The sequence below is a fragment of the Diospyros lotus genome, chromosome 5 (genome assembly GCF_014633365.1).
Source record: "Diospyros lotus cultivar Yz01 chromosome 5, ASM1463336v1, whole genome shotgun sequence".
Taxonomy (NCBI): Eukaryota; Viridiplantae; Streptophyta; class Magnoliopsida; order Ericales; family Ebenaceae; genus Diospyros; species Diospyros lotus.
Window position 1 is genome coordinate 9,429,371 of NC_068342.1, and position 12,730 is coordinate 9,442,100.

The 12,730-nt window shown below is 35.5% G+C and overlaps 1 protein-coding gene across 8 annotated transcripts; it reads right to left on the reverse strand.

Moving 5' to 3' along the window:
* Positions 1–782: 782 nt before the first annotated feature.
* Positions 783–9,495, reverse strand: LOC127802730 (B3 domain-containing protein Os04g0386900-like). 8 transcript variants are annotated; one of them, XM_052338725.1, is made up of 5 exons: positions 9,168–9,405; positions 8,945–9,018; positions 2,909–3,166; positions 2,396–2,660; positions 783–2,070 (listed from the first exon to the last, which is right to left on the reverse strand). In XM_052338725.1, the coding sequence occupies exons 3-5, from the start codon at positions 3,164–3,166 to the stop codon at positions 2,048–2,050; spliced, it is 546 nt and encodes a 181-aa protein (XP_052194685.1). In that variant the 5' UTR covers positions 8,945–9,018; positions 9,168–9,405; the 3' UTR covers positions 783–2,047. The 8 variants fall into 8 exon arrangements, with proteins under 8 accessions (XP_052194685.1, XP_052194680.1, XP_052194681.1 ...); XM_052338720.1 differs by lacking the exon at positions 783–2,070 and adding an exon at positions 9,416–9,495 and having other exon boundaries at positions 2,117–2,660; positions 9,168–9,215; XM_052338721.1 differs by lacking the exon at positions 783–2,070 and adding an exon at positions 9,416–9,491 and having other exon boundaries at positions 2,117–2,660; positions 8,945–9,022; positions 9,168–9,215.
* Positions 9,496–12,730: the final 3,235 nt, after the last annotated feature.

Consider the following 12,730-nt stretch of genomic DNA (forward strand, 5'->3'; position numbering starts at 1 on the left):
CTTGTAATCTTTCCTTCTTTATTTCTTTGCTACAGCCTATTTGGAACCCATTTCACTGGATTCGAAAGTAGCTCGTATGATATCAAATCTCTAGTTGCATAGTTTTATGTTTGGAATGAATAAATTTGGAATGTGTAATTCATTTTTAAATGAATTCTCACGATTGGTACAAGACAATTTAAAATATGTTATTTAATTAAATTCTATAAATTTATGTTTGGAGTAAGTCTAGAATTGAAGTTTTACGTATTTTTTTAAAAATATACTTTACATAATAATTGAGAAAGAGATGGAAAAAGAAAGATCATGCCTATTTTTGTCCATAAAAATTGTTTGTTTATGTTTGTGGAATTCATTTACAAATTCCCCTCATTTTAAGTGAATTTTGTCTAGTTATGTTCGATTCTATATAATTAAATTCCTAAAATTAAAATTCAAGTTTTTTTTTTTTTATTATTGTGGACTTAAAAAGTTTAGAATTAGAAATTTTGTGAAATTCACTCAATCCAAAGAGGGTATAATGATTCCAACATGGTATTAGAACTGATTTTCAATTCTTATGTTTGGAACCAAGATGAAAATGGAATTCAATAAATAATTTAATCATATTACCCCTAACAACTCAATCCAAATCCAAATAAAGGTTAATATATAACATTAAATACTTAATTTTAATTTTTAAATATTCTTAACTATATCATTAACAGTTAGTTACATATTTCTTATATTATAGAAAAACTTTAATCAAGATATTCAATACCAAGAATATGATTACATTGTCATCAAATAAATAGTTTAAGAAAATACATTAAACCCAATGATACAAATACATCAAGAGGCCATAATCTTAACCCGTTCCATTACCATTTCTAAAGTTGCACGACATTTTCTCTTATGACTTGGCATTTTCTCTGATTTAATAGAAAATCATAAAATTTCTAAATAAAAATTTATGATAACGAACAAACCCCACTTCACTTCTGTTGTAGCATAGCCCCTGGGACAGTTCTTCTTGGAGAAGTCCCCGAGAAAGTTGCCCATAGTCCTTGAAAAGCATGTCTGTGGCCGGACGTTCATCCGTCAGCATACCGCCCTTTGGAGCCAAGGGAAAAAGGCCAAAATTATCAAGAAATATAAGGAAAAGGCATAAGGCAAGGTGGCCTGCCCATGGCCTTGTTAAAGGGTCTTTTTGGCCTCTTGTCTGCGCAAGGAAGGAGTCTTCGGGAGCTCTGGAAGACTCGGACCCTTCGAACCATACAAAAGACTAAGAGTCTTCGAGGAGAAGTCATCGGAAGAGGCCCAGCAGAAGGGTCAGCCACGGAAGCCTCCCAGCCGTGCGCTGAGGGCCGGCCGCATGTGCTGCCCACCCGGCCGCGCGCGGGCACCCCGGCCAGCCGCGCGGACCTTTCTACACGGCCCTGAAGACTTATCCGGAGACCCAACCCCGAAGAGTCTCCAGCAGACTTAACCGCGCCCATGTCGCACCTACGTGGCCTCATGCCACGTGCATATCTTTCACATGTATCCGCGAATGACTCTCTCGGGCATTCGCGTAAGTATTTGGCTAAGTCTACGGTGACCTCTCGGGTCACCTAGGGACCCCCAAGGATCTCACCCCTTGTCACCTCATGGCGATTAGGCCAGCCGCGTAATGTTCTCCATGCATGCCTAACCCCAGGACCCTAGGGTGCAGCAGGATAGTTTCATGCTTCCTCCATCTTTGTCATGTGCTAACCATGTGTCCCAGTCACGCCATCCTGACTGCCCAATCTATCTCTGTATCTTTCTGTATCACATACATGAGGAGTCCAACCTAGAACACTCATGCACATGAGCACACTGCATCATACTATATATCTACTTTTTCATGACCTGTACTGACTTAGTCATAGGAGGGCTCACGCATGAGAAATTCCCGTGGGCCCCTTGACTGTCTTCTGTCTTGTAGACTGCTCCTTTGGTGCTTCGCCCTTCTGCTCTCTCGACCAGTGGGTCGAGCCCTCGACTGTCAATCTCCTCTGGTGGTTCTCGGCCTCCGCTTTAACGCCTAGACTCTGTCTGAGTTGTTCCCTGAGATAAATAAATGTAATTGTTGTATCCATACAACAACTTCAAATTGAGTAGTAAATAGTAATCCCTTTATAGAAGGGGTTGAAGGTATATATGGGAAGCAAAAAACAAGAGTCTCGAAACCAGGCTAAACAGTAAAACCGGCCTTTTCAAGAGAGAATCTAGACCCAAATATTCATTCATATTTGCCACACTATAGTAGCAGAGGAAGTCTCCCTGGATCCCTGGTTGCCTGCCCATCAGTCTACTAGAAACCAATAAATCTACAGAAACAGCAGTTGGTACAAATTCTATTCAAGGACTATAGCTGAATCTGAAGTTTTACCGTCCCTTTCCAGCAATTCGGCTGGGAAGTCGCCCCTAAGAATCTGAACTCTGAATTTTAGTGCTGGGTTGCTCTCCATGAGTTCAAAAATACAAGCATCTCCCAGCTTCAGATCGTTGTCATTTGCAAATTTTCTCCATTTGCTGTCAAATGCTTTGTTGTTGCGATCTGCATTGTACTCCATCTCCCAGCTCTTGCCACGGAAAGTGAGTACCACCGGGGCAGGATTGGGAGGCAGGTACGGAAGCATTTTGTTTGGAAGGTACTGTCAAGTCACATGAAACTTCACACAAATTATCATAGGCCCAAAGTAAAAGCACCGTATATTTGTGTGGAACTAATTAAGATCTTCCTGATTAAACCGTGAGAAGTGTCTGTGAATTGTAATGCAGGTTCAGAACTTGTTGAGAGATAGGAGAAGAAAGGACTCCATATATGAGTACAATCACACTTGTTTTTTTTTTTTTTTGATCAACTAATAATATCACACTTCAACTAGGGGAAAGTGATTACCAGATGATAAGCAGGCTTGATATGGGTTTTAGCAATAACTACACTGAAGTATGGCTTCCCTGAAAGTGGCCAAAATTCATCGCCATTTTGATCAATCCATTCAGAATTTGAAACAGGTAGAACCTGTGGTTTCTCTGACTGATGATGTTCAACATTTTCCACCAACCATAGTTTTTTAGTTGTTTTCACCGGAACAGCCCCTGGTTTCACCTTTGGTGACTTTTCAGGTTCCTTGCCTGCACATGCTGATGGATCCATCTAGAGATAGGAGCAAAAATATCAGGAGCTATTCTAGATGGATTACAAGAAAGTAGAGATAAATCAGAAGTCGCCCTGGATAACTAAAAAGTGATATAATTTTATCTCATGTACAACAATATATCCAAGTTACAGCAAGTGTTCAAAAGTCTGATCTTTTTTGGCTTGAAAACTGAAGAAAACAATAGCTGTCATTTTCTATGTTCTTTTACAATTAATTTGAATGAATAACAATTAGACTGTGTTTACTCCAACAAAGTAATAGTCAAAATAGCTATTAAAAAAATGGCTATCAGAGTATCTTGGATTGGCATAATAATACATACGAGTATTACTTATATCATACCACATTTTGGAAGATGTAGCATATAATATTCCAATACCCATTCCATGTATCAGAATTATCTACACATATCAGGTAACGTAGGATACAACAACCAATAAGCACAGTATGGTGACTTCCTTTTTCCGCCAAGATATTGGCAAAATATGAACCGAAATCATATAGAAACGATTAAAACAACTCCAACTGATTCCTTATGGACACAAATCTTGCCATCCAGTTGGAGCCCCAAGTTGAACACAAAATGGAAAACAAGTTTTAAGTTTTTTGCTAGCAGCAACAAAGGTTATGTAGATACTGAACGAAAAGCCAAGAAGCAGTTTCTCCCTGTCTGTGGCTCCTGAAACAGGACTTGCCCATACCATTTCACGGATTTGAAAATAAACCAAGCAAAATGTTTCAATCGTGGATATTTATTGCTTGGGTGTTTCATATTCTTCTTCATATTAGATGGAACTGCATTCCTCCAAATGCAGAGCATTTACTGTTCAGTCAGGTTCATCGTATAAACACCAAGATCATTACCATAGCGTCCTTTCCTATTTGCACCATTCTTTATCATCTTTTTCAGGGAACAAGAAGGGGAAGCATACATATTCAGTTAGTCCCAGGTCACCCACACATGATTAGTACAGCAAACATTTGTCAACCTATTTCTGAAGCTACCAAAGATTTTAGCTCAAGACAGAATACAAATAGTGCTAGCACACAATTTGCACTCCATACAAGATATTTCCACCTATACTTTTTTTTTTTTTCAGCAAGTATTACCACCCATACCTTATGGTGCGAGTTACACTTCAGGACCTGATTCTGATATGTCATACACTCATTGGTTTCAGTGCAGTTCAACCGTCAATTCCATTAGAAATTTTGTAGAAAAAACATGTAAGCGCTACATACTTTCTTTGACAACAAAAAAGATATCATGTGTAGCTTGTGTGGGCCCTATAGGCTGACATGAGCCTTTCATATGGGTCAAAATTGAACTTGCGGGACCAACGTGAAACTTGCCCAAACTACAAGAGTGAAACTTGGTTCTCAATGAGATTTTTTTAAAAATATATATATATATATTTTAAACAAAATTATCAAACAGTACTATGTTGAAAATAATTACCAATCTAGTATTAAGGAAGGTTAAAGGCATAAACGCATTTGGCAAGTGCAATTCGTTTTATGGAAACAATAAACACGCTTGCCAAGGGTTTTTATTGCTTTAACTTTTATCAAAAAGCACACTTGTCAAGTATGTTTTTTGATGGAAGCAAAGTTATTAAAATTGGTGACCGGACCGGTACTAGATTGGTATTTCTTTTTAACCCAATATTTTTTCAATAATTTCTTTTTAAAAAAAATATTATTTAAAAAAAACTCTGCCAACCTCTATGTATAAAATGGTAGAATCCGAAATATTTCTAAACCCTAAACTTGTCCATACCTATGAAGCATGGACATTCCAGAAATGGTTCTGTACCTGTATCCAACACTGACCAACAAACAAACTCATCAAACATGTTAAAGTATATGCTGGAGATGCCAGATGGTGATTGTCTGTATCTCAATTCAAAATTCATGTCAAATATGATACATGACTTGTCCAATAGAGATGAGTTGGTTGAAGTTTGTAATGTTTCCTTGATATTTCTTGTTATTTTTATGAACATCAGATGTTTACATAGGATTTTACATTCATGATTTATACATATTTCATGGGTAATTTTCAAATTGCCAAATTTGATGATCAGAGTGGTTGACAGAAGGATTTGGTTTACCTGACAATGTTGTGCATCATTTACTGGCCAGTACGGTTGGCGGCCAGTGTTTGAGTTGGTGGCATATAGTGGTTGCCGGTGGCGGGATTAGGAGGGTGGTGAAGCAGGATTAGTCCAATTAGGAGTTTGGGTGCACAGTAGTGGTTGTCGGCAGTGGTGAAGCAGGGTTATGCTCCAATTAGGAGTTTGAGTGCACAATTTTTGGTACTGTAGTGGGGGTGATTGGGATGGGGGTGGTAGGTCTAGTCACCATAAGGGTAGAGAGAGTGATGTGGGGGAAAGGGGATAAAAGAAGGGAGGAAGAGAGGAGAAAGAAAGGGAGGAGAATGTGGTGGCTGAGGAAGCGGGAAGGGGATGCCGCTATTGCATATAATGATTGTCTTATTGCCAAAGGTTTACACAACTTACATTGACTTATTATCAATGCATAAAGCATTTATCTAGAACATGTTTTGGCAATAAAAGGCAAAACCTCATTTATCTCAGATGTTAATGAACTCTGAGAGGGGTCTTCAATGTAATCTTTTGACATTCTAGGGTATTTTTGCTGCAGCAAGAACCTCAACAGTGACCCATGTAATTTTCTGGATATTACAATACATCACTGATGTGTACAATATAATGTGTTATATTACCTATATGATATGACCTAGGCAAGAAGTATCTTGGTCTTTACGGTCACCATTTTCTACACACCCCATCATTAGGGGATTGCCCATTCAAGGCCATCAAAGCCCCTCCCAAGTTTTTTTTTTTTTCTGAATTTAAGGAACCCTTTCAAGTAATTATATATAGAACATATCCAAATATATATAAGCTGTGTCTATGTCATTCCATCTCCAACCAGTAACACAAATATTGTTGGATGAGATATATTATAAAATACAATAGCACAATTTACCTCGGTGTCCTCTTTTTCAAACAGAAATGGAATTGATATCAGCTTGGCAATCACTAATACAGTTTGAGCCAAAAAGTCAAATAATTTGATATAAGCATCCATTCCTTCTTGTACTTACATGTTTAATGCAGTAGCCTAGTGTGTATACATTATCATACTGAAATTGGCCATAGAAACATGTAACAGATCAGGAACAATATAATCTATTTTTAAAGATACATGAATTTGAGATCCAATATCCACGCTCATCTTATATAGTTAGCTCAAAAAGAAGGATGCTACGAGAAATGTAATCCATTTAATAACCAAAAAAAAAAAAAAATCTGTCACAGATAACCCAAAAAAAAAAAAAATCTGTCACAGATCAGGAAGTCTACAAGAATTCTGAATGACTAAAGCCTAAAGGGCATGCATTTAAGAACTCGATCATAGATGACTTCTCAGTGATGGATAACAAAAATAACTGTTAATATCTACAAATATATAGGAAATTAAAAACTTAATTTGTGGAACACTGAGTGAAATTGAAAATGTGTCTTTTTATCTCTGGTTGAGCAGCATTTTAAGTACTAAATGTTAACTGAATCAGAAATATCTGGTACTCATATCAAGATTGTTTCTTGTCCTACCAGCATTCCACACTCGACAATGGAGGGTATAAAAAGGTTATGGTGAAGTTGGTAACAAGAAGAGACAATTATTTGTTTGAACTAATGATGCTTTAAATGTCAGTTTTCATTCTATTGATAAACTGAAAGCCAGATTTGCACAAAGGATATATGCCATAAATGAACAATTTGTAAGACCAGTGATAAGATAATATATGGTTATCTTTTAAGCCTTATTTAGTATTGCTAGGTCTGAAAATAATTAGTACACTTTAAATAATATCACCTAGTTCCTTCTATTCTGTTTTGGATAATTTCTCAAAGACTTGCTCGACTTGTTTGCTTGTTAGTCTTCTTGTTGCAACTCTACCCTACCTCTTTAACATATCATGATAATGTGCCTCAATATTTCGTAATATTGAATTTATTTGCACATTTACTTGACTTGTTTGATTCTAAGTCTTCTATCTTGTTTGATGAGACGTTTAGCAAAGAATTTTCCTTCTAGCCAATTGCATTTATGGAAGGTGATAAATTTCATTATTCCACATGCATGCAAACTGTAAGAGCAGGGCTGATGTTAGACCATACATTGGAACAAGATGTGTCTAGCCTGAAAATACATTGTCAACCTGACATACTCAATCTCCCACAAGTCTTTCATACCAGATATAAAATGGATAAATTAAGATGTTAAATTAGTTTGGAGGACTATTCCTTTCAGTGTTTTGAAACACATTAACACGAAGAGGAAGAGAGTTTAGAAAGGAGAAACTTTTCATATTAAGGGAACCGTTTCTTCTCATTTTTTGTGCGTGAGGTAGAACCCCTCATACCAGAATCTTTACATCATCTCATTTTATATATGACTTGTCTTTCTAAGAAAGCTTTCAGGATTTCTTTCTACAGGGTTCACCCCTTTAGGCCGTTCTCTTTTTATATACTAAAGTGAGGTATCCTCTATATGTGTCCTGACATGAAACAGTCATTTTGGTGTCCAAAACCATCCAAAATTTGCTAAATACAAGCAGAAATGCACACACAAATTTTCAGACAAAACGAAGTCAAATATTTTATATATGCTTGGGCGTGAATTAACTCAAGAGTCCCTACGGGGTTGTTTAGTTGTGTAAGGCAGCCCTAGTTTTTCAGAAAATTACTCTACATAAAATGGGAAATTAGAAAACTAATTCAAATACAATTTTTTTTTCAAATCACCTAAACTTGGAAAACACTTAAAATGAGTTTACCAAGTTCTCCTTAATAATTTGGAGTGGAAAACATGGTTTCCCCCAAATCATCTCCATCTCCTCTTCTAACACAAGTTACACAAAAGAAATTAACACATCCCTCCCTTTTTTGAACATATGTTCCAATTTTCTAGATTGGAAATTAGTTTTATGTATTCCTTAACATTTGAACGTGTTTTTCCAAATTTTCTAAGAAAATGAAGTCCAAAGATTTTATTAAAAATTGGAGATAGAAAACTGGAGATAATTTTGTACGACTAAAAAGACACTGACAATTTCTTAGTATCCTGTGAGTTAAAGAATAAAAATAAAGGGACAATTTCCATGTTTGTGTCTCTTGTCAACTGCAACTGCATTCTGATGCCAAATGAAATGCAAGCATGAAACCCAGGAAAACCATCATACTATCTCTCGAGAAGATATTGAAAATAAGCATGACACCACGTGGGCTGATGTGGTGTCACAACCTAATATCATCTTGCCACGTGTATAAAATTGTACAGATTTTGTAGAACAAAGGCAGATCAGTTTTTTAAAAAACTTGAAAAAAAAAATATAGATTTTTATCCCCTACTGCCTGCCATTTACCCTGAAAAAAAAACTGTAGAATTTTATTCACGGGGCAAGATGGTATCGGATGGTCGCACCATGTCAGGTGTCACCGTGAAATTCAATATTTTCCCCTCAATTTTATAAGTACTTCGTGCATGGATGAGAGGATCAGATAAAAATGAACAAAAATTCATAGACAAAGACATCAGTTGGAGCATATCTAAATTCTAAATCAAGAATATCACCAGAAACCTCCGGCTTTGCATTTGAGTAATCGGTAACAGGTTTCAAATTAAAACTCAGGCAGTGAAATGGGAAGTACGGAGCAGTGAAATTTGGGGGAAATTACCTCTTTGATAGTGCTTTCAACTATTCCCAAATCAATACACTATACGAATTCCATGGGGGGGTTTGCCAGTCTTCCTAGCTGACCATCCGATTCAAAGGAAAAAAAAAAAAAAAGGTTCAGTCAGTGAGCTTAGACATATGAACGATCAACACTATCAATTGGACATCAGAATCGTAACACAAATCATGATGGACAAGAGAGATGGAGGCAACGAGTCCTTTACCAAAAAACAGAGAGAAAGAATAGATGCCTTGTTTGGTTGACAAGAAAACTGCAAGGAAAACGATGATGATCATTGATCGGTACTAATATAACTGGCCATCAAAATTGTAACGTAAATGATGATGATGACTAAAAGTAAAAGGTGGAACAAACGGGACGGAAGAAGAAAGAATTCAGAGAGAAAGCGCGGCCTGTTTGTTTGCCAAGAAATTGCGAGAAAGATGAGAATGAAAATGAAAATCTCCGCACCTGGGTCACGACGTTTTCGACCCCAGCCCCCGCCTCCTCCACTACTGAAACCGCCACTTGCCCGTGAGCTCCAAATCCAATGGGGGATAAATTATTTGGTACATGTGAAGACGCTTTATTAAATATTTTTTTTTACGATTTTTCGTTCTTTTATTTTTACTATTGAATTATTATTCTTTAAAAATTTTAATAAAAATGACTGCACAAGAAACAAAAAAAAGTAATAAAAAAGAGTGTTAACATAACGTTCTGTAAATTACTTTCCGCTAATTCGATCTTATCACATAATCACGTTTATAAAAAATATTAAAAACTAATGATCTAAAATACAAAATTTAACCTCATTAATAATACTTCTTAATAATTAATTGACTAATGACTAGATAAATACATTATCGGTTCAAGTCTTGTTATGTTGATAAATTTTTAATATATTTTTAAATTTATTTTGATTTATTATTTAATTAAAGTATATCTTAATAATAATAAAAATTAATTAATTAATTTATATTTCTGCCAAATTGAGATGATTTTTGTGCACGTATGGCTGCATCCTGATATCAAGGAGTGGGGCCCATCCTTTTCATTTCAGACCATGCTATTATTACCTCTTTACATTTTGAACTACACAATATATATAAAATAATAAAAAATTCCTCACCTCACCATATCGCACCGTCCTTTTACATTAAGTGAGTGATAGTTTAGTCATATTCCTCATCACCTCAACGTCGTGTCACTGCATATTTCACCGCCTTATCTCTACGGATAAAGGATAATTTAGTCATATATATCATCGCCTCACACTGTTTTATCATCTTAGAAGAAGGATATTTTTATTGTTTTATATACATTATATAGTTCAAAGGGTACTAGTAGCATTTTTCTTTCATTTATACCGTTCACGCCATCTTTGTTTTCCAAAACTGCGTGCGACTTCTATCTTTCTGTAAAAAATCACGTTTGTGGTTTTTGTTTTATGAGAAATGTTAATTTACAAATATTTTTTTTATAAATTCACGTATTGTTTATAAATGTATAGTAATTTAATTAAAATTAATAATATTGAGTAAATTATTTTTAATAATTAAATAAAATTATTATGAATTTATATGTATCATGTTAATTTATAATAATTGTTTATTAAACTTATTTATGAATGTAACATCTCTCTTTTTTAAAATATAAGAATAATATTTAGTTATTTTATTTGATAGGGTACATTGATTGCTAGTGCCGTGTTTGGCACGTATTGAGAAAGTATAAAAAGTTGTTTTAAGATGAATTGAAGAATTTTTTTTCTTTTTTAAATTTGATTGAAATAATAGTGAGGAGTGAAACAAAAGAGAGAAAGAGGGGGAGGAGAGAGACCTATAGGCATAAAGTAAAATCTTTATTTATTTATAAACCATGTTAGTTTTATTTGGCAAGATTTGATAAAAAATCAAAAGATGGACTGAATTATAAAAAAAAAAAATTCAAAGTTTAGTGATAATAGTGACAAAAATTGAAGTATAATAAATAATTTATTACAAAGTATAAATTTTTTTTATCCCACAAATACATTTTAAGTCTATTACTTGGTAGTTTAGTGGTGGAGAAATCTGAACCAATAATCATCACTTTTGGGAGTTTGATAGTGTGATTTACAATTCTTAAATTAGCTAATACATTATATAAATAAAAAATTGCCAAAATACCAAAGAGATATCACTCGAGAGATTTCTCCAAAAACTAAATGCAATAACTGTTACCAAAGCAGTTTATTGAATAAAAGAACAATTCCTTTGGGTTTATCCAAAGGGTTTTAATCATTACAAAACGTGTTGGGTTTTAACTTTTAATTGGGCCTCCAAAGAGTTAGGCTTAAACTTTCATTTTTGTCCTTTCCCTTCCCTATCTCCTTTCTTTTCATGATTTCTTACATGTAGAAAAAATAATAAGTTTTGCCTCTTCCCTCATAATTCTCTCTCTTTTCCATTCACATTTTCTAATATCACCTAATAGTTACATTTTACCTTGTTGTCTACACTTTCTCTCTCCTTTTGTCTTGTGTTTTTTTATACCACTCAAATACGATATGTTTTGCCTCTTTGCCTTTTTATGTTTTCTTACATCATCCAAATACATCATGTTTCACTCATTTGCCCTTTCACGTGATCTTACATTATATTTTATCTCTTTCCCTCTTCACGTTTTCTTTCTCCCAACTACAGTACCTTTGCTTCTTCACACGTTACTTTTTTTCTCAATGGCTAGCCGATTGAAAGCCAATTTTCAACAAGCAAATTAAGGCCTCTTCTATAAAGTCACCTTCCTCGTCTTCAATCTCAAAGCCATCGATCACTAATCTCGCATTTGGTTTTCAAGAAGATTGAGGCTTCTTCATGCTCAAGTGTGTAATTTTTTTCTACTTTTGAGAATTGAATTCAATTTGGGTTCAGAGGTTTTTTTTTTTTTTTTTTTTTTTTTCTAGGCAATGAGAATGGAGCTCAGGAAATTAATTACCTAGGCCCAATCTTGTTAACTATGTCCAACTGAGGACTTGTTCACAGCCTTTCGTAATTGATCTCAACGAGGCACCCTTGCCGTTGCATCGCGAAACCCTCATAGAGTGTAAATTCATATGGAGCAAACAACGAGCTGCATCGTGGACATCTTGGTGTGCCATGGTTGTGGAAGAAGAAGTGTTTGCAGACGAAGGAAAAGCTGATGAAAAGAAAGTGCTTCAGATGTTTGTTTAGCAATGGGTGAGATAGCTTGCAGAGGGGGACTCGAGATTTTGGATATGAATTACGCTGTCGTTGTGAAAGGCAAACAAAGAGGCCTTTACTGGGACATGTAGAGCTCAGGCAAGGAATTCAGGTAAGAACCGCAAAGCACAATGGTTGTTTGGTTTTATAAGAAATAACCAAAAAGAGTAACCTATATTGCCCATTGTTAAATAAAGACTTGAAGCACTTCAATTCCTTAGACTTTGGGGCTTCCTTCATCCCCCAGCATCTCTTGTGAAATAACCATGGCACACCAACATGTTCCCCTAGTTGCTCTACATAGACCACGTGTTGGAGGTGTTTGGCGAGGCTAGGGAAAGGGTGCCTTGTTGAGATCGATTTCGAAAGGCTGCGACTGGGTCTTAGGTTGCGCATTGTACATGGGTTTGGGCCTAGCTAAGATCCTAAACTCCATTTACATTCCCTAGAGATGAGACTTTGAACTCGAAATAGATTCAATTCTTAGAAGTAGAAAAAACATTATACGCACAAGCACAAAGAAACCTCGATTTTCCTAAAACCAAATGCGAGATAGACAATA

What these genes read in the sequence shown, in the direction of transcription:
- LOC127802730 (XM_052338720.1), bottom strand. Translation starts at nt 3,166, where the DNA reads ATGGATCCATCAGCATGTGCAGGCAAGGAACCTGAAAAGTCACCAAAG. An exon ending in TCAAGCCTGCTTATCATCTG is followed by an intron (nt 2,661 to 2,908) that starts GTAATCACTTTC and finishes GTGACTTGACAG; the next exon opens with TACCTTCCAAACAAAATGCT.